Source organism: Ictalurus punctatus, chromosome 22 (assembly GCF_001660625.3).
Source record: "Ictalurus punctatus breed USDA103 chromosome 22, Coco_2.0, whole genome shotgun sequence".
Lineage (NCBI taxonomy): Eukaryota > Metazoa > Chordata > Actinopteri > Siluriformes > Ictaluridae > Ictalurus > Ictalurus punctatus.
The window spans coordinates 6,656,297-6,679,458 of record NC_030437.2 but is presented as its reverse complement, the minus strand read 5'-3'; the positions used below and the strand labels follow the sequence as shown (position 1 = coordinate 6,679,458).

Below are 23,162 nucleotides of genomic sequence, written 5' to 3'. Positions count from 1 at the left end.
TTTAGTTCAGCCACACTGGAACTAGATTTTTAGGAGCATGAACTGCCTGTTTCAGTTTCTGTCACAGCATCTCAATTGGTTCAAGAAGGACTTTCTAGGCCACTCCAAAACTTGAATTATTATTATTTTTTTAACCATTAAGAGGGGGACTTACTCCTATGTGTTGGATCATTGTCTTAATGCATAATCCAGTTGTGCTTGAATTTCAACTTAGGGACTGAAGACCGGATATTCTCCTTTAGGATTTTCTGGTAGAGAGCAGAATTCATGTTTCCTTCAATTATTCCAAGTTGCCCAGGCCCTGAAGTGGCTGATGTGATTGAACAGGGTTTGCAGTAATGAGGCCTGGTTGTGTCTAGTCCAGCTGAACCCCATTATGAATGCAGCTTCATAAATTTGAGGAATCAGTAACTATGGGGGCAAATACATTTTCACACAGGCCCAGTTGATACTGGATAACTTTATTGCTTCAATAAATAACATTATAATTTAAAATCTATATTTTGTGTTTAATCAGCCTGACTTTATTTTATCTTAATTTCTGAAACAATTTAGTATGAGATAAACACAAAAACAGAAGCCATCAGCACCGTACATGAGCTCACAGATGCGCATGATTTGCTAATGTTGCTGATTGACAGGGAAAAGAGAGCATGCCATCTCTCCCATCCTGAGATCATGGCCAGGTTTGCTCTCTAGACCCCCGGATGGTTGTGGTATCATCAGGATTTGAATTCAGGATCTCCATCTTTGCTTTATAGCACAGTACTGTACTTTTTACTCTGCAGGTTTACTCTTAGCCACTGATTGTTTACAGGCTTTCTATAGTTGCTTCTAATGAAATATAAGGTTTCATTATAAGGATAATGTTTCTAGAGGTCCTGATGATACCGACAGGGTGCTAAATAACATATTGTTACATAAATAATTGTGATAATAATGAGCAGTTTTCCCCATTAAATAAGCTGCATGATTTCTCCATGAGATACAGAATATAAACATTACTCGTCCAAATTTTGATTTGATTTTTTTCCCCTACTGACATCATATACTTAAAACAAACAAACATAAACGTCCGTAATACAAACAAACAAACCAAAAAACATGGGTGACTCAGATGCATGGCTACTCTCATAGCAGTCAAGTGCAAAAGGCAAAGAGAGGCTATTTAAGGCCACATGTAATTACAGTGCTGTTCTGGGTAACTATAAGTGCTGTTTTATTTGACCTGTCTGTCAAAGCAGCTGTGTGCTTTATCCACTGGTGTGCATTGAAAACATCGCACTTAAAGGAGACCAATCCAAGCTCAGTCATACATGGATACCAGTCCATCGCAGGGCACAATGCACACACTTAATCACACACAGTACACCACCTGGTATGTTTTTGAGAGGTACTAGATAACCAGAGAACTTGAAGGAAACCTACAGAGACATGGGAAAACACCACACTGACAGAAACCCGAGTTTAGGATCGAACCTGGGACCCTGGAGCTGTGAGGCAGCGATGCTACCTGCTGCACCACTGTGCTGTCCTTTGCTTTTTGTGCACATATAAATAACATGCAACATTAATATAACACCCCCTTAAAGCAGTAGGAGTCATCAACTGGTCCAGGATTACATTCTTTTCTCTCATAACTACTTACTAGGGTTGTGTGATATGGCAAAAATATAATATCATGATGCACAGAATGTATCAGTGGTAGCTCAGTGGAGATGGCATTGGACTTGATTACTAATGCAAACCTATCGGCTCAATCACACATTTAATTCAACATCTACCAACAATAATTTCACATAATTTATGAGGTAAAAATGAGGGAACCAAAAAATGGTGGCACAAAATTACATTTTAAAGTCTTAGAACTGTACGTAGCCATACTATGATTAACTATGGAGTTGACAAATCTGACTATTTCTGATAGCAATGCTATCTCAGAAAATATTTATAATGATATTGTCTAGGTCATCATATCACACAAACACTAATATATACCTATCCTGTTTCATTGTAGTTTCTAAATAATAAAAAAACTAGAGATGCACCGATGTGTATCGGCCGATAAAGGCTTTTTTTTCCTGCAATCGGCTATCGGCCGATAGTTCAAAAACATCCGATGATCAGGGCCGATTATATCCTGTCAATCAAAAGAGGAAGGGAAAACACATCGATTTCGTACTGTGTGTAAAGATGATGTCTCTTGTGTGGAATGACAATAAAACTGCAGTTTGTAATCTCTGTAATCTCTGCAATGATAAAAATTTTACACTAGACGCTGCAGTGAAGCAGGAGTTTCGGCATTGAGTCTAATACCCCCCTCCCAACCCCCCACAACGTTACTCACGCTGAATTAAAGAGTCAATACACGGTTGAAAGATTGAAATGAAGATGAGTGACAAAAACATATATATTGCACAAAAATACATATATTTGTAGAGTAATATGTTTCATATGCAGTTAATGATAATATGAGTTAATATCATAAAAAAAATAATAATTATATTAGGCCTATATATTACCAGTTTGATGTTCAGTGATGGAGTAGAAATGCTTGTGTTTGTGGAGAGTGAATGAGAGACTAACAGGAGGTTTTTTTAGAATTCAGTCAATGTTAATATGAATTAATAACATTCAATAAGTTCAGAAATCTTACTTTAATCTTCAGAATTTAGTTCATGTGTTAATGTTAATGCGAGTAATGTGTGTTCTGTTTATGAGACCAGTTACTGTGAAGCAACTTGGTGAAATGGAGAGAATAAAGTTTTTATTTGCATTTCCATCAGAATTGTGGAATTAATTATTACGAATTCAAAAGAAGGCATAAAAGGCAGAACTATCGGTATCGGTTATCGGTATCGGCCGATATCACTCTGAATAATCGGTTACTGGTATCGGCTGAGAAATTTAGTATCGGTGCATCTCTAAAAAAAAACATGCTGCTCATTGGACATGATTGTTCATGTTTTCATTGCAGTAAAATTGCTATTAGTTAAGAAAATCTAATAACTCCATATACAAGACGATACACAAGTGAACTGTATAAATGTTAGTCCAGATTTATATTATTATAAAGTCTATAATATAATCTGTTCAACCAACATCACTATACACTAGCAAGTTAAAATCTTCCACTCAGTGAAACAGAACTATGAGACATATTGAGAGTCTGCCACCAACGCAGATTACAGCCCACAGAATTCCCTCTCTCATCCCCCACACTTTACAGAGTGGTTACCGAGTTGTCACATTTCCCCAGCACATCTCCTCTTCCCTTCTCCCTCTCACCCACCCACATGGCAGTGCGTAACACGCACCACGTCTAAGCACTCCAGCAAGCTCAATGCCTACGCTGCAGGCGCACGAGGCCTGATGCTAATTCACGTTCATTTCCCACGACGCTGTGCCTGCAGTGCTGACGTCAGTGCCACCTTTCCCTCATGACTGCCACTCTGACTGGCAGATCCTCAGCCCACGTCCTGACACCTACGGAGGACACGACAAGGAGCCACACATGCTCATAAAGCTCCTCACACGAGCGAGCGAGGCAGGTCGGGCCTCCACGAGACACTTGTGTGTGTAAGAGAGAGAGAAAGAGTGCTGTCCTACAGGGGAACCGGAGAAAGGCACTTCTCTAAAAGAAGACCATTTAGACAGGCCTCGTTGTGGTAAGTTGTCTATCTTTTTTTTTTTTTTTTAATATTCAGAAGTTTTCCTTAATATTATTTGTTTCTAATTATTCAAAATGATTCCACTATCAGTCAGCAAATTTATTTCTAAATCTAATATCAAATAATCAGTCAATTTTTCTAATCTGAACAGCCTGAATACTGTTAAGGCTGGAATTCAGCACAGTTTAGTGATTTTGCTGATCTAACACATCTGATATAGCTCCTCAGATAAAGACCAGCTTTAGCAAGAGTGTTAGAGCTAAAAATTCATCTGAGTGTGCTGGACTATAACTGCGAATGTGAACTCCATTTTGTTATTATTCCATTTTGATTCATGATTAAGATTAAGAATGATTACGTCTTTGCTATTTCTAAATTTCTAATTTCATCTGGACCAAGGAAGTAATTCATTAATTATTGGTCATGTGACTTGGTGACATTGGCATGAAGATATATGATATGCCAGTATTCAAAATGTCTGATTTTATATGATCTTATAATACTAACTTGATTTCTTGACGTGACATGGAAATTTCTTTTCCCTCAAATCTAGGCCACTGTGTGTATTCACTTTCTACTTGACTACTCGACTTCAAAACAAGTTTGTTTAATCGAATACCAACCAACATCCTGTGGAATGGCGACATTTCATTAAACTGTTAAAAATCTACGGTTATTATGTATAAAAAAGAATTCAATCTTAAAAAGATTAATCAAGCGGCAAAATGCTTTGCTGATATACATATTTTTGTCTTAGTCAGGAAAGCACTTATTTTAAATGATATACACACACACACACACATATTGTAACATATTGTAACACTTGTACTTATTTGTATTTAATATGTCAACCTTTCAACGCTCCAGAAATAAACTTTGCAGTATCCTACATAAAACACTGTGCTTCATTTCTACACCTCCTGAATAAATAATGTCCGGACTCTTATACAGTGATATAAACCAACCATGTTCAGCATCTCCGCACAGGAAATAACACTGGAGATAAATATTCATCTCCACAAGATGACTGAATTCCCTAAAGCAAACCAGAAACGAAATCAATAAACAATTCTACATAACAGTTTACTGCCAGTTCACTCAGCAGTGCAGCACATTACACAACCCGCTTAAGAGTGAATTTATTTTTACAGAGTATCCGTATAAATACACAAATATGGCAGCGATTTCATCAGCACTCGAAGTGTCAGTGTAATGTTCCACTGTTCATCCAGCCAAATCGGTATAATCTTTAACCCAAACTATAAACACCATGCATACCAGATTTTGTTTTGTTTTTTTGTTGTTTTTTTCTCCAGCAATCTGACATAACAGGCCATCTGACTGACTCATGTGCTGCAGAAGTGACTGTGAGAAGAGTGAATTCACCACCCACACACTCCAAACACACCAGACATACACACATAATAACTACAACTCCAGGATGATAGAGTCAAACAACAGCGAGCTCAGTTTCTTTCTAAAATGATGTAAAAATGAAGTCATTTTCATGTTTTTTTTTTTTTTTAAACATAAAGAAAAATGAAGTAATTAAGGGCCATGTTCATAGTTCAGTTGGGCACACATAGTGAGGATTTTATACAGAAATTCTGCACATTCGTATACAAATTTCTCGACGTTACTGTGGACTTAAATGCTACACAGAAGAACTTTGTGAGAGAATTGTGCACGTGGGGCGGAGTTTTCCTAATACAGAGATGCATGTCAGTGATGCGTTAGTCTGACATGGTTCTCGCACAATATCGACTCGAGCAAAGAGCCGGATTAGGTCCAGTGCCATTGTGTGACAGTTGGATGTAATAACACATTTTGGGCTGTAAATATATAGAGAAAAAAAATCCATGGAATGCCATGTGAAGCAAATATAAGATACATAAATATTACACTATTAATTAATTAATTAATTAATTAATTAATTAATAGTAACATCCCTTTAAAATTCATAAAGTTTTTGTATTTTTCCCACTTTTTTTTTTTTTTTCAGTTTTGGAGGAGACCGCATCTTAATTGGAGGCATTCCTTATCTCAAGGAATACATCATATTACATTTAACATAAAACAAATCACTATGTACTTATTCAGTCCACATTCCATGTTTATTTTATTTTTTGAGGTTTTGAAGGCAATGGTGTACTGTATATGTTATTGAAAAATCCAAGCTTAGAAACGTCTACTCAAGAAAAATCTGCCAGCCTCAACAATGTAAACTACACACCGGTGAAGTGCATAATCCGAATAAAGAGCCCAGAAAATTGACTAAAGCAGCTGCATAACCCTACTCGCATAATACGCATAACTTTACCAGCTTCGCCCTTCACTCATTCTATGATTATCTAAAATCTACACACATTAAACACAGCCCCCTCCACTAATATTGGCCCGCTTGGTAAATATGAGCAAAGCAGCCTGTGAAAAGTTGTCTTTATTGTTTAACCTTTTGATCTTTTGTTCAAAAAATGCACAAAAATACTCTGCTCTCATGGATATCAAACTTAGCAAACACAACACAGGTTTATTAAAAAAAAGTATCTTTGTTATGTGTGGCACAATTATTGGCACTGCTATGAATCCATATGAGAATCCATATTTGAAGTATATTCCCATTGGTATTTTACATTTTATTTAGTACACCTGGGTGACTAGGAACAGGAAATTGTTCAGCCATGACTTCCTGTTTCAGAGGGGTATAAATATGAGGTAACACATAGGCCAAATTCCCTTAGTCATTCATAACAATGGGTTAGACCAGTGAATATCGCTGTGATGTGCGGCAAAAAGTTGTTGACTTTCACAAAATGGGAAGTGGCTATAAGAAAACAGCACAAGCATTGAAAATGTACATCTCCACCATCAGGGCAATAATTAAGAAGTTCCAGTCAACTGGAAATGTTATGAATCGACCTGGAAGAGGACGTGTCTATATCGTCTCAGTGCACTGTGAAGAGGACGGTTCGAGTGGCCAAAAACTCTCCACGGATCGCAGCTGGAGAACTGTAGAATTTAGTTGCATCTCGGGGTCAGAAAGTCTCCAAAACTACAATCTGAAGTCACCTACATCACCACAAGTTGTCTGGAAGGGTTTCAAGATAAAAGCCTCTACTCTCATCCCAAAACAAACTCGAGCGTCTTCAGTGTGCAGACACTACTGGAACTTCAAATGGGATCGGGGTCTATGGTCAGATGAAACCAAAACAGAGCTTTTTGGTAATAAACACAGAGGTGGTTTTGGCACACACAGAGAGGTAGCCATATGGAAAGTACCTCATGCCCACGGTTAAATATATTGGAGGCTCTTTAATGTTTTGGGCTGTTTTTTTGCCAGAGGACCTGGACATTTTGTTAGGATATATGGCATCATAGACTATCAAATATCAACAGATATTAAATGAAAACCTGTCTTCCTCTGCCAGAAAGATTCAAATGGGCCGTGGTTGGATCTTCCAGCAGGACAATGATGCAAAACATATATCAAAATCAACACAAAAATGGTTTACTGACCACAAAATCAAGGTCCTGTCATGACCATCCCAGTCCCCTGACTCAAAACCCATAGAAAACCTGTGGGGAGAACTGAAGAGGAGAGTCCACCAGCGTGGACCTCGAAATCTGAAGGATCTGGAGAGATTCTGTATGGAGGAACGGTCTCAGATCCCTCGCCATGTATTCTCCAACCTCATCAGGCGTTATAGGAGAAGACTCAGAGCTGTTATCTTGGCAAATGGAGGTAGCACAAAATATTGACTAAAGCATATTTTTAACAAATTTTTATTTTATTTTATAAATCTGTGTTGTGTTTGCAATTGTTTGATATCCATGAGAGCAGAGTATTTTTTGTGAATTGTTTGAACAAAAGACCAAAAAATGAAAGAATAAAGACCATTTTTCACAGCCTTCTTTGCTCATATAATTACCAAGGGTGCCAATATTAGTGGAGGGCACTGTGTGATATTTTAATTACTAGATATTTACAAAAACATCAGAAACAAAGAAGGATGCAGTATTTAATAAATACAGAAAATAAAACTCTTCTCAGAAAAGATTACAGGTATGCATAATCATTCTCAATATTACAATATGGAAGTGCATTCCAACAGTCACAGAGTCACAAGAAGTGTACAAAGTATAGTCAAAGAAAAGAAAACATTATCCCTGCAGGAATAAGATAAAATAATTCAAACTAAGACAGGCTTAAAGAGAGTCCTTTCAAGGAAGCTACAAAACATTAGAGGAATGCAATCCGTCTGCACCAGTAAAAACAAATATGCATATAGAAACACTGCATTATGGAAAATCCAGTACTGTCAGAAATACAGCCCTGTGTGCTGTGTGTGTTTCAGCAAAATGTGCATGTCAGCAACTATGCGGAGGCTTTTATCACAAGGAGCAGGAATGGGCTTATCAGAAAGAGAAGACCTGACATGCTTGAAACACGTCTCTGGAAGAAAAAAAAAGATTAAAAAAAAAATCATTTAATACTTGAAGAAATTACCCTCAATTGTATTGTGGACCACTGAGGCATTGCTGACTCAACTGTCTGACTCAAGAGGAACAGATGAAGAAAAACAGATGACGCATGCCTCAAACTAATAAACAAGATCTACTTGGCATTGAAAATGCATCATACTGTATGCATCCCAAAAAGACGTCTGCATTTTATTTTCCTCATGTATGAAGGAATATACAGTGCCGTGAAAAGGTTTTCCAATGAGTTCATCTCGTTCTAAATAGTTTTAGATCTTCAAAGGAAATACAACATAAAACAAAGCCAAGCTGAGTAAACACACAATACAGGTTTTTTTTTATTGAAGCTAAAAAAGTTATCCAACACTTATCATCCATGTGAAAAACTAACTGCCACCTTAAACTTAACATCTGGTTGTGCCGCCTTTAATAGCAATAATAACTGCAACCAAACTCTACTGATAGCTGCAGATCAGTCTTTCACAGCACTGTGGTGGAATTCTGGCCCAGTCTTCTTTGCAGAACTGCTTTAGTTCAGCCACACTGGAGGGTTTTCCGGCAAGAACGGCCCGTTTAAGATCCTGCCACAGCATCTCGATTAGATCAAGTCAGGATTTTGACGAGGCCACTCCAAAACTTAAATTTTTTAACCATTCAGAGGGGGATTTACTCCTATGATTTGGATTATTGTCTTGCTGCATAATCCAGTTGCACTTCAGTTTCAATTTTCGGACTGAAGACCGGACATTCTCCTTTAGGATTTTCTGGTAAAGAGAAGCATTCATGTTTCCCTCAATTACTGCAAGTTGCCCAGACCCTGAAGAAGCAAAGCATCCCCACACCATCACACTACCACCACCATGCTTGACCATGTATGATATTCTTTTTGTGGAATTCGGTGTTTGGTTTAACGGGAACACTGTCTTCCAAACTTCCACTTTCGACTCATCAGTCCACAGAACATTCTCCCAAAAGGTTTGAGGATCATCAAGGTGTGTTTTTCAGACGAGTCTTAATGTTCTTCTGGGTTAGCGGTGGTTTTCACCTCACCACTCTTCCATGGATGACATTTCCCCCCAGTGTCTTTCTGATAGTGTAGTCATGAACCTTTATTGATGCACGAGAGGCCTGTAGGTCCTTTGATGTTGTCCTTGGCTCTTTTGTGACTTCCTGGATGAGTCGTTGCTGTGCTCTTGGAGGAATTTTGGAAGGTCGGACACTTCTGGCAAGGTTCACTACTGTGCTGAGGTTTTCCTTTTGGAGATAACGGCTCTCACTGGGGTTCTTTGAAGTCCCAGAGCCTTTGAAACAGCTTTGTAACCCTTCCCAGACTGATGTATTTTAATCACCTTCTACCTCATCATTTCTGGAATTTATTTTAACTTAGGCAGTGTGTTACTGGGTAAGACCTTGTACCCAACTTCATGCTGTTAAAAAAGTTGTATTTAAGTGTTGATGTGATTGAACAGGGTTTGCAGTAATCAGGCCTGGTTGTGTCTAGTCCAGCTGAACCCCATTATGAATGCAGCTTCATAGATTTGGGGAATTAGTAACTACAGGGGCAAATACATTTTCACACAGCCGCAGTTGGTGTTGGATAACTTTTTTTCTTCAATAAATAACATTATCATTTAAAATATGTATTTTGTGTTTACTCAGGTTACCTTTGTTTTATCCTAGATTTTGTTTTCATTTCTGAAACAATTTAGTATGAGATATACACAAAAAACAGAAATCTTTTTCACAGCACTGTACAAAAAGCAACATTACTCAACTGCTGCAAGGCTAAGAGTGTTCATTAATCCAACTTTACAACACTTATAACTCCAGGGAGTGCAAAGCCCAAGGGAACTGTCTTAGATTTAAACCATAGAAAATGAGATTTTACTGTCAAGGAATCAAGCTGATTAAAATGTGCTGTAATGGAGAGGGTTAAAAGACACAGAGATTACAGTTAGAGCCACCGCATATTGGTGTATTTTTTATTCCAAGATGGTCACTTTTTTTTTTGGATAAAAGCCAATGCAATGTAAGATTATGTAACTACATTTAGCTCTTTTAGATAACTGTAGTGGGTTGCTGAGTTGATTAAATAAAAGCATGCGTGCTAAATGCGAGCCCAGATCAAGTAGGCTTTAAATACTTTAAAAGCTCCTCTTACATTGCTCACACATACACATACACACACACAATAAATAAATAAATAAACTAATTAATTAATTAAAAAAATCGTAGTTACCTGTGCGCAAGGGTCGGGGTGGTTGGGGACAGGTCTGATTGGAGCTCCGAATTTGGCGATGCATCCGACAAGGTGACATCATCGCCTGTGCCGTTGACTCGGCAGAGGTCAGAGGTCACAGGAGGGGTCAGAGGTGAGTGAATGTCAGCAGGCGATTCCTGTAAGGAACCACAATCACAAACTTGCTAGCTTTAAGCCCTATGATTTCTGTTCTGCTTATTAGATAGAACAACCATATTGTGATCATAGATTCAATCTGGGTTGAGAATGAATGAGAACCTTATAATACTACAGGCACAATATGACAGTCATAACTGCAGTCAAAATACGACAAATTGGCAAAATGTAGTCTTTTCTCACAGTGTAATTTGAAAGAAAATCCTTGTATTTGTCTGCGGAGACTCCTCTCACGATTTTAGTGTCTACTGATAACACGCAAATCCTCAACTGGAAATTAACAGCGCCACATTACTTATTACGACTCTCCAATTGTCAACTAACAATACATCATTTACAGTAAGGAGCCTCAGGCTTCGGTACTGATAAGAATAACAACATTAATCAAGTGCTGTAAGGTTTTAACTAAACAGCATGACAAAACTGTTAATTAATCCAACTTGCACAAGTGCCAAGCCCCAGGGAGTTGTTTTAGATTGAAACCTAAGAAAAGGAAATGTTACTCTCGAAGGAATCAAGCTGAATAAATAAATAAAACATGTTGTAATGAAGTGTGTTAAAAGACCTAGACAAGCAGAGATCTTTACAAAGGAAAACATCCCTACCTGAGAGGGAGAGCTCGCCAGCTCCATCTTCTCTAGGGACTTCTCCTTGGCTAAGCGGGCCGCTTCTTTATACTCCGCAAACTTGTCAGCAAACTGAGAAGATATGTGAGGTCAGATTTGCATGTACGAGGTCTGAGTGAGCATTGAATTCTCTCAAGAGAACCAGTAGAAACAAGTGTGCATTGAGAATGATAAGGAAAAAAAAAGAAAGCAGGTTTCAGAGACAAAAGATGTTGTTAGTACTAAGGGCCATATCTACTAATCAGCCAGAGTGATGTTTTGCATGGTCACAACCATATTTTGGATTTAAACACTAGTGATCATTGTTTTGGTCAGTGCTAAGGATAATCCCCTGCTGACTGTTTTCCACTAAAAAGGTCATGCTTTTCAGTGTGGCACGTTGTCCACAAGTCACTATTGAAAAGCGGTTTCATATTTCACTGTGAGTTCGCTTCAGTCGAGCACAGAATCTTCTCTGCAGCCAGAAAGAAGGAAAATGTAAAGGTTGCTATAGTAACAAGCTTGCTTAATATTCACATACACAATAGAATGATCGCTGTGTTAAATACGTACACCAAATGGTTATCCAAATGCAAACAGTGTTCATTTTAAAAAATATATATTTTTTAAATATATATATATATATATATATGAAAAAAAAAAGATGGACATGACCCAGGGTCCCGAGCATAAATGACGCCTGTGCTTGAAATTCATTAAGGAGCTTTAGTTGACACACACACACACACACACACACACAGTGGATCTGCAGCCTATCCCAGGAACACTTGGCGCAAGGCAGAAATATTCCATAGTTTGTGGGAGGTGGGAGGAAACCAGAGAACTCAGAGGAAACCCTGAGGGACACAGGAAAAACATGCAGACAGACAGTAACCCAAGCTCAGGATCGAACCAGGGATCCTGGAGCTGTGAGGCAACGGTGGTATACTGTATGTATCAAATTTGTCTTATTGACAGTGTGGAGCCATACAAGCTCCCAAACAGAGTGGAGTAATGATCTGGATGTATTACCTCCTATTACATTTCCAGACATCTTGGCACGTCTGGTGAGTGGTTAAGTGTGTAGTCTGAGGTACTCAAAGCCCATGAGCAGGTTATGGACGTGTAGTATCGGGAACACAACAATCCATTGTAGATTATTTTTAATGGGGTGGGGGTGCGGTACAAACACTCCGAACACTGAGTTTGTATGAAAACTCATGCACTAGCTAGACTGGCTATCTGAGCAGATGACTGTCTAACCCTGCCAAAACAGTGGCTCAGTCATGAGACACAGGGTCATGACATCACATTCCCAAAACCTATAATAAGATTAAGGGGCGGTCACTGGTGTGTCAAGCTTTTTCCTTGTTGCATATGCATTTCGGAGTGTTTCCGGATCGTTTAAGAAATGTATATATATATATATATATCTCTCTTAAACGATCAGGTTGGGTGTAATTTAACAACCCTAATAATAAACATTGTTGCAGGAATACCCCAGGTCTGTCCATTTGTTTGCTGACAGGAAGGCATGTGGAAAAAAAAAAACCTGGTTTATACTGTGCTGGCTTTATGCTAATTAGGAGTGTGCCTGTGTTTATTTGCATGCACGTTTTTAAATTGGCCACCCCACTAGCGTAAATGGTTGCTAAAACAGCTGTAATTAGTGCTTTCGTAAATATGGCCCTTAGTGTGGACGTACAAATAGAGAAAGGCTGCGCGTGTATTAAAAAAAGAAGTCATTTTAAATTAGTGTACCACTCGTTTGATATTACATTTACATGTGATTGAGAGCGGACAGATTAAACTGATAACCTAACTGGCATTCTAACCCAACGGAAATTCCGGAAAGAATTATAAGATGTAACAAAGGGCCTGTGCAAGCTCGGTCCAATAAACTGTAACCAGTCAAGTGGACATTATGGAGGATGAATCATGCAAATTTAATGCAAGCAAAAGACTAAGGGAGAAAGAGAGATCACAAAAGAATAGTGTGCATGTGTGTATGAGGGTGTGAAGGCATGGTGTCTCTCTTGCATAAGCCTGATAGTGAGGCCTTGCTGGTTTTCCACCCCCGACGTGTGACAGTACTTAATCATAATGTGGAGGAGAGAGAGAGGAACTGAACGAGAGAAAATTCTAAAAGAGAGAGAGAGAGAGAGAGAGAGAGAGAAAGGGGAGAGGAAAGGACCACGCAGAAGAATCCTCCCACGCACTGATGACTGTACAGCTGCTCATTAGGGCACAGTGTGTAGGTGTTCCCCAGCACCGAGATGCACAGAAAGAGGCTGAGCGAGCCAGAGCAGTGCAGAATTCCACCCACCTTAGACAGATGATGCTCTGAGGAGAACCCCAACCCGTACACCGTGTTGGCGCGGCTATCTGCCCACTGCCCGAACTTCTGCGACGTCTTTGTGAAGCTCATGTTGGGGGTGATGGTGCTGTTTATTATAGCCTGTGGGCAATTACAAAGAAGAGTGTTATTCCTCACAACTCACAGACAACAAGCAAACATGAGATAACAGGTGGGGAGCCTTAGTGAGTGGACCGGGAGATTTCGAGGCTGTTTGCTCTCCTCAAAGCCTCAGCAGATGAACAGAGCTTGGGTGTGGTGGATGGTGTCATCATGAGAAGCATTCTTGTCTACCTCTGCCAGTTTGAGAGATGAAGAGCATCAATCATGTGTGGTGTTGATTTAATATGAATTGATTGATCATCACCAGGATGCAAAGGAGTCCATAGAGTGTGGTCATATACCCTTAAGGAGTTGATGTGCGTGCATTGATCTGGTAACAGAACACCTTCACATGCAACATAGAGCTCCCATGTGAAAGCTAACACCAGAATGAACAACAGAATGAGCTCCCTGGAATACTATTCTCACGAAACATACAGACCATCTCGCAATAAATCCGGCGTCCGTTTTTTCTCAAACCATTTAACCCGGGTGACGAATGATAACAGAAACAGCCAGTTATAAACACTTAATAGCTTCTGCTAAATCTTAAGCCATTGCTGACTTTCTAAGCCAGTGAAATGTGAGCGACGGAATGACCAGCATTACTGCAAGCGAATGTGTTTGTGTGGGTGTAAATCTGAAAGGCGCTCCGATCGTGCACAGAGAGTAAAGACAGAAAGAGAGAGAGAGAGAGAGAGAGAGAGAGAGAGAGAGAGAGAGAGACAGAGAGGTGCAAGAAAAAGCAAAAGAGCAAACAGCAGAGAGATAAAATGATAGTAAAATGCAACAGCTAGAGTTCATGAAATGCAAAATGACACTAAATTCTCAATAAGGTTTTTCTTAGTCAAGCTTCCCAGGTAACCTGATCAGAAAGCGTACCGAGACGAGACGAGACGTTTATGCATGTATGCAGTATAAAAGGTGTTAGATCTCCATACGCCCACACACATCTGAAAACATGGTAGTCAGAGATAGATTCCATACAACTGCATTACATGAGTTCATAGAAGATAGCTGACAGTGGGCTTCAGCTTTGCTTGTGTAACAAATGTTACACAATCCTGGCAGTAGGAAGTGGGAGCGTTCTCTCCTCCATCCCCTGTTCTCCTATCTGACATGGAGGAGTTTTCTCACATGGAGGAGTAATGCCTCCTACTGATTATCCTTGCTAGTACCTTACAGCTTAAAGCAATACTTGTTTCTCTGTACTGACAAAAGAAAACCTTTCATCTCTACTTACTTACAGTGGAAGTATAAGGACGTCCATCCACCCATTTTCCATACCAGTTATCCTACACAGGGTTGCGGGGAACCTGGAGTCTATCCCGGGGAACTCGGGGCACAAGATGGGGGGACGGGGTGCCAACCCATAGCAGGGCACAATCACACACACATTCACAGGCTACAGACAATTTAGAAATGCCAATCAGCCTCCAATTGGACTGGAGGAGGAAACCCTGGAGGAAAACCCCGAAGCACAGGGAGACCCCACAGAGTGGTGATGGGATGCGAGCCCGCAATGCCAGAGGTGTGAGTCATTAAATTTCATTAATAAAGATTTTATAATATTTGACTATAATACTTGGGCGACTGTGTTTCAGGTGGTAGAACGGGTTGTCCACTAATCGTAGGGTAGGCGGTTCGATTCCCGGCCCACGTGACTCCACATGCCAAAGTGTCCTTGGGCAAGACACTGAACCCCAAGTTGCTCCCGATGGCAAGCTCCTTGCATGGCAGCTCTGTTGCCATTGGTGTGTGTGAATGGGTGAATGAGAACCGCTAAGGTTAAAAAGCGCTATATAAAGTGCAGACTACAACATGCATATTTGTTGATCTTAAGAGAATGTCCTACTAAAGCTGCTCTTAAAGGAAGAATCCACCCTGAACAACTTGCATATTACTCTTTATAATTAACATGTGATCTTCAGTCATGACCAAGATTTATTTTGTTAACTTTTTCCAGTTAGGCATAATGGTCTGTTTTCCCTTTTCCTACATTACCCTGTTTTCAGTTTCCAACATTACGCACAATGCAGTTGGACTGCTGCCAGCAGCCCTTTAGTCCTTTAGTCTGTCAAGCTCTCTTACCTCCTCGTCTGTACACTCTGCTCAGAAAGACAGAAAGTTCAGCAATGTCATCGTGCTTCTCATCTTGGAGATCGCTAACTAGCCAAGCCAAGTTATATAGCTGCATTGCATTCTGGAACCTTAAGTCCACTGTTCTACTTCACTGGATTTCACATTAATATGACATTGAACTTTGTTGGAAAATGGTGAGTCAGAAAAGAAGCTTGTGTTCATTTATTTTTAATAGCTAATAGCAAAATCTAAGCGTTATTCCTTATGTTCGGAGATCACTGAATTTTCTGTCTTCTATGGAGCAGCACAATACAGAGCAATATTGGTTAATTACGCTTTCAATGAGGTTCAGTGGTATCCCTGCACCATAAGGCCAAAACAACCAGAAGTACGGTGGCAATGTATAACCACAAATTGTTCTCTTGTTCTCTCTCATACACAAATGCTTGAGTATTCCTGTAAAGTTTGGTCTTAGCTATAAATGTACATGAACACGTTTATAAACCAGTACTAATATTCTCAGTGACCAGCTGTACTGTCAAACATATAACTGAACGAGATCGGGATTTATGTTGACAGCTCATCAACTCTTAATTCACTGCTGACGGCCAAAACTAATGTTAGCTAATCAATCAAGCAAACACTAGCCAATCTAAATCAAAGTGTTCCAAAGAAAGCACCACAGTGTCCCAGCTAATCACTCAAACACTGGTCTGAACACTGAGACAAAGTGTAAACCAATAAAAGAAGTATGTCCGATCATGAGAGATTGACAATTTGAGCTCCATACATGGAGCTCCATGAGAATGATAAACATCTTGGATTTACTGTTCGCTTTTATTTTCTGATCAGCACTGTGAGAGCGCTAATCAGAATCCGCACATGCTGCGTAATCAGTCGCTTCAGGCTTGAGATTGCATGAATCTGTGCAGTGCATGGACAGTTTCAAATCCTTTACATTCGGACCTTACCTTTTTTTAGAAATTAGACCGTTTTCAGTACTGCTTTGGTCATCTAGATTGATCATCTACATTGAAGTTCGGATATGGATAGAGGGGTCTTATCTCAAATCAGCCCATTTGAAAGCATACCAAGCACTTCTCATGTCATTTTGTTTCGCGTTCACGTCATGTGCTTTTGTTATATGTTACAGCCATGTGACTTTTGGTTTTAGTTTCAGTCCTGTCTCTGCCCTGTCTTGTCATTGATTTGTGTACCTGTTTTTAATTAGTTTGCCTATTTCTACCCCATTGTTTACCTTTTTCTCTCGCAAAGTCTTGCAGAGTGTTTTCATGCCTTACCGAGCCTTCTTTCCTGTTCTTGTCTCCTGTTTTTCCAACTTATGACTAGGTTTCGAGTCTGATTATGGGTCATTCTTCCTTGATGCCGCGTTCCTGTTTAATTACCCCAGCTATAGATACTGGCTGTTGGATTTTGGATTGTCCCTAATAAAACACATGCAGAATATATGCACTTTCATCCTGCATGTTTCGATAGGCAGTAATAACAAAACAATGTTAAATAGATTAATGGCAAAATTGTCACTTCATTTGTTTAAAAGGGCCAAACAAAACAATATGATAATGAGACAGAAATATGCATAAAATATAAAAATGATAATAGTAGTATTTGTCTAATAAAACAAATATTTTTAAGAGAATAAAATACATGTACTGAACCAACTAGAAAGTTTTAAAAGGATGAAATACATTTACTGGACCAATTCCAATCTCCTGACACTGCACAATACAGTAAGTCCAGATCAGTTCTGTGTAGTTCAAGGCTTAAGAGCATTCAATGGTGGAGCTTCTATCTGCTCTGCTGGAATTGACAGAGGTCAGGGTAGAATCCATAAATTGTGAGTAAAATGAGAAGAGAGGCATATTACATTGTAGACATTGAGCAAGGTGTTAAATAAACCATTGGATTAGTGGACTGTCCTGTTAATGCGCCACCAGCCATAACTGAACTATCATCTCCCCAGTGTGGCCTTAAGACCATGCTCTTATTACATCTGACCTCATTTCATTGCTCCACTCTCACCTTACTTCTCATAAAGTCCTCACATATAAAGTATATTTACTGCAATACTTCAGACGCTGTACAACAGCAACATCCAGAGGCACATTTACAACCTAACATGTTGTACTAAGAGCCGCTAAAGCCTCCGCTGCCAAAGTCAATTTGCTCAAAATCAATTTTGATGACGTTTGTGCGAAAAGAACCTGTAGTTATTGTTTTGATGTGGTATTAGCCACTGCTTTGGATGTAGAGGCAATAGGTTCTACCGAGCAGTTAAAACCACTTCAGCATGCTGGGATCGCTTCACGCGTTATTTCTGTCTCTGGAGCTCTGGAGCTGTGGTACAGAGAACTCTAATACACAAACACACACACACACACACACATGCGCGCACACACACACACACACACTGGTGTGGGTGAGCTATTTTAACCAGTCTGAACTCCCTCTGCAAGAAGGAGTAAGCTACTAGGATTGAGTTGCTTGATTTGCCAGTGGCCTGAACTGCAATGTTTCATCTCACCTAAGAGCTTTATGTAAGCAAACATAAAGTGCATAAGAAAATGTATGCATTTTTCACATGGTGATGAATATGGATGCCTTACATTGCAGTAATGTCTGGGATTCTGCTCGCTGCTCACTGAAAGTAGGGAGTGTGATTCCAATACTAATCATGGTCGCTGCCCTTAAGGGCTTATGATGCAGGATTGGTGCACCAAAATAGGCTCCATATGAAATCAATGTAGTGACTTTGGTATTGTATCGATGTTCTAGAACTGCATGTGAACTGTGCAAGCATGTGACTAAATGAATAGTGCTAGAGATTGTGCTTTTTTTATTATATCTGTGTCGTTGCATGGACTACATTGCATGCAGTGTTTCAATGCATGCTGCTCTCTATAGAAAGAGAAGATCTCATAATACATGTTTACATGTATACGTGCTTTCATACATGTTTTATTGCTGCTTAAATGTAGATCTTGTTGAGTATCCCGACTTAAAAAGGCCATTTGCAAAAACAACACTGACAAATAATGTAAAGTAATAGTTACATATAAGAACAAGACCAACACCAAAGACATCTTTCTGTCCGGGAAAAGAATCAACAGAAACATGCACATGCAAAGCAGAGGTTATTTTACCTTTGACCCATCCAGGCTGATGATCCTGTACACATTCCTGGTGCTGTCATAGAAGTAGGAGACGGTGACGGCATGCTTGCTGGTGGACATCCAGTTCTTCTTGGTATTGGGGTCGATCTGGAAGACATGCGCCCGTGTGCTGTAGATAGGCTGCTCCCTGAAGGGGACAAAGAAGAAATGGTGAACCTCTTTGTGCCGCAGAACCGTGGTCTGACCAAAGCCACTGGGTGCACTTGCACGACCCGGGAGTCGGAGGACCATCTCTCTGGCCTCCATCTTGCTTTCAGCCGGAACCAGAGAAACTCAGGTGGTCCCACCCACCTAGCTAGATACATTGGCGTCTTGCTTTACGGAGCATTAGACAAGCAAATACAAGTTGCTCAGCTGAGATGGAAATGCCAGCTGTTTGACAGGGGTCGGGTGAGGGAGAGTGGGGGGGTGGGGACTAAATATAGTATGGAAGAAGGTAATCTGTCATGGTCCCATGATCTACACATTTACCCCTGTGCTAGTGTTTGCTCTAAAACAAGAGTGGCTTCAGTTCATTTGAGTAATATTTTAAGCAAAGTTATCTTTTTGGGAACCCACAAGATGAAATGATTCCCTGTTTTCATTCATATCTAAGAGCAAATATCGAGGTTTATAGAAATCATGTGCCATTCTAAGGTTATTTATGGCAATATGCTTTAATGAATAACCAGAAGACCATAATTATTATTATTCGTTTTTGTGACATTCATCTGTACTTCGACTAAGTGCTTCTCCTGCATATCAGCACCTATTCCAACTACTGGATCTGCTCTTTGTACAAATATATTGTACTTATAGTATTCACAAACATCGCCTTCTGCTGTTTTCGATGGTTCTACGTCGATACCATAAAGATTTGCCCCTCCCAAAACCTCAAGGGCCCAAATCTCACCATAGATTTCTACTTAAGAACTGCTGTTGTAATCACAGAAACACTTGTGCTCATCGCAGGACTTTTGTTCACAATACACTCAACTGAACATCCTTTCAAAACACAGCACTGGTTGATCTTATAGTATACAACTATAATAGAGTAAAGATTTATATGACAAACCAGAAGAGGATGGTATCCTTTTCAGTCTGGTTCCTCTTAAGGTTTCGTCCTTACGTCGTCTCAGGAGGTTCTGCTGGCCACTGACGCACGGTGGGCGCACGGTGGTTAGCGGTTAGCAGGTTCACCTCACACCTCCAGGGTCCGGGGTTCGATTCCCACCGTGGCCCTGTGTGTGCGGACTTTGCATGTTCTCCCCGTGCTGCGGGGGTTTCCTCCGGGTACTCCGGTTTCCTCCCCCAGTCCAAAGACATGCATGGTAGGCTGATCGGCATGTCCAAAGTGTCCGTAGAGTATGAACGGGTGTGTGAATGTGTGTGTCCTCCCTTGGCGCACCCTAGGCAACGTTCAGTATCATACTGCTGAGCGGCTAATCCTTCCACAACGATGGTTCCACTATGAAGTGGAACCTCGACACGAAAAGAAGAAGAGTTGTTTAAAGATTAAGACTAACTGATAAAACAAGTGTGCTCTTGCATAGTTGGAATGAAACACTGGTCCATCTTGAATGAGACTTACAGACCACCTGTCAGGAAGGTCAAAATCTGGTGAACACTTTTTACCCAGATTAGTTTCATAGTCATTGTTTGTTGTTTGGTCTAAGAATTGTTGCTGTAATCATAAAGTCCGTGCTTATCCCGGGACTCATATTCATGTAATGTATGTAAATGAATCACAACTCCACTATCCAGAAAAGAGTTCCATTTTGAATCTGGTTCTTCTAAAGGTTTTTCCTCGTGTCATCTCAGGGAGTTTCCCCTTGCCACCGTCACCACTGGCTTGCTCATTAGAGATCTAGATCTACACCCAATCTTAAAGCTGCTTTGTGACAATGTCCATTGTTAAAAGTGCTATACAAATAAAACAGATTTGAGCAATGGGGCTCTATATCCTCTTGATCCCTCTGACTCTGGGTAAATTTTTTCTACTTTTTCTACTGTTCCAGAACCAGCATTAATCATTAACTAAATCATTACAAAAGGCCCCGCAGACCATCGGTCCAGCAGGCCTCAGATCTACATTAAAGGGCAGCTATCCTACAACCATCCTATAGTTTTCGTGTGTCATCATCAGACTTGTCTTACATGTGACCTAATTCCAGAGATAACCCCTTGCCCGCAGAAAGACTAACACTTTATAGTATTCATCTCTGCATCCAGTAGCACCCTACTGAAATCACAGAATTCAACTAAGCAAAATGAGAGAAATCAAGAGAAACCAGACACAGAGGTATTTTGTGAGATAGAGTTGGTTCAACTTATTCATGTGGTGCTTCTAATCAGCTGCCATTGGGCTGATGGACAGAAATGTGTATGCATGGAAGGAGGGAAAAGAGTGAAAAAGACAAGCGATAGCTGGGGGTGTTGAGAGAAAAAAGGAGTACAAAAGGGAAAGAAAGGGCGCAGTTGGAACACTGAGCTTACGCCGCACTCAGGGGCTGAAAAATCTTTGAACAACATCAAAGGCGCGTTGCATAATTACCATTAAAATTCAACAGTAATCACAGTGATAGCACTGGCTGCGGAAAAAGAGTAGTTCAGCTTTAGGTATTCAATATTATATTGTTCTTTATGGACTTGAATAGTACAGAATGCTGTAGGTGTTTATTCACAACTGGATATTTGAGTATGTCTGTTTTCAACTGCCTCCAAATCTAAGCATAGCACTCTATTCAAAATAAGTGCTTACACCTCGTCACCTTTACGTGTGCAATATCGGAGCAGTTACGTGAATTGCATGCTGTGTGGGAGGCTTTAGGCATTCTTCGTGAAGAGTTTATGTCAAGCATATCTAGCCTAACTATCTTCGTGGTCTGGTTTTGCTGTTCATTATGAAACAATTGAGCAAGTGAATTACTGTTGTGATTTTGTGCAGACACTAATGGAGTCACGTTGACATCTAAATTTCCAGTCTCACTGCAGTCATTGGTGTGAGAGGTGAAACACTAATCTGCATTCACCTCAGAGGAGTGATAGTAGTAAGTCTGGTGTGATAAAGACCATTTCACACTACTTGCTTCCTATAACCATTCAGCGCCCAAGGATAAAAGTGTTCACCCTTGTCTAATAGCGCGCCCATATATCATTTCAAACTACTTTGTACTCTAAGGGAACAGTCAGGAATCAATCCTTCTTTAGTGGTCGAAGTGACATAACTGTCACGCATATGGTTGGGTTTCAGATTGGTTTCTGTCTCAAATCCTCAATGTTAATCTTCTCCATCTAGTGGCCTAGAATGCGGAACAGCAAATCAGATTGTGAAATTGTTCTAAACACACTTACAGAGTAGAGGAAATTGGATCAGGTAAATATTTTCCCAGCATATTTTCAATCAGTTTAGTGGACAAGAAGTTGAAAAGCCGCTACTCTGCCCAGTTTTACTCTATACAGCATACCAACCTTCCCTCCCCCCTTCAATATATGACTATATTTGAATATTTGACTTAGTGCAAACATTTTAGAATTTTTTTGGCATTTGGCAGACACCGTTATCCAGAGCGACTTACAATTGACCAGTTGAGGGTTAGGGGCCTTGCTCAAGGGCCCAGTAATGGCAGCGCTGGGATTTGAACTCATGGCCTTCTAATCAGTCAACATCATAACCACTAAGCTACCACTGCCCTTGAATTGGCCTAATTTCATACTTGGATAGGACTCAAAAGACTTAAAAGTGTAATAGCGTTTTAAGACTGAATCGAGGGACTGCATGCTCCGTCCATGGGTTTGCAGAGCTATAATTATTCACTCATTCAATTATTAACGTTTAGTAACCCCTGTCTCCCGGGAACACTGAACACACCATGAACTGGATGCCAATCCATCGCAGGGCACTACACGCACACACACACACACACACACACACACACACACACACATTCACACACTCAGTCATGCCTAGAAGCAATGTAGCCTAGTTAGTTAACCTACTGGGAGGTGAGAGGAAACCAGCAAACCCATAAACTCACATAGACATGGAGCGAACATGTGAAACTACACACAGACTTTGACCTGAACTCCGGATTGAACCAGGGACGTTGAAGCTGTGAAGTGGCAATGCTACTCGCTGCAGCACTGTGCTGCCTCAGAACAACAATTATCACAATTTAATTAAGCAATAAGAGCAGTTCACTTTTTCACAAAGTGCTGCTTAAAAGGAGAATGGTTTTCCATGACAACAAAGCAAATAAACAGCAAATAAACTGAATC

The 23,162-nt window shown here is 40.1% G+C and overlaps 1 protein-coding gene across 2 annotated transcripts in view; it reads right to left on the bottom strand.

Moving 5' to 3' along the window:
• homer1b (homer scaffold protein 1b) overlaps positions 1–23,162 on the bottom strand; it is a 31,100-nt gene that overhangs the window by 6,488 nt on the left and 1,450 nt on the right. The window contains exons 2-5 of one of the 2 annotated variants that reach the window (XM_017451280.3): positions 18,876–19,032; positions 13,498–13,629; positions 11,172–11,264; positions 10,390–10,547 (exon numbers count right to left, since the gene is read on the bottom strand). In XM_017451280.3, the coding sequence (XP_017306769.1) occupies positions 10,390–10,547; positions 11,172–11,264; positions 13,498–13,629; positions 18,876–19,032 (540 nt within the window). Of the gene's footprint in view, positions 1–10,389; positions 10,548–11,171; positions 11,265–13,497; positions 13,630–18,875; positions 19,278–23,162 lie in introns of those variants that run through there. The other variant, XM_017451278.3, reaches the window with a different exon arrangement.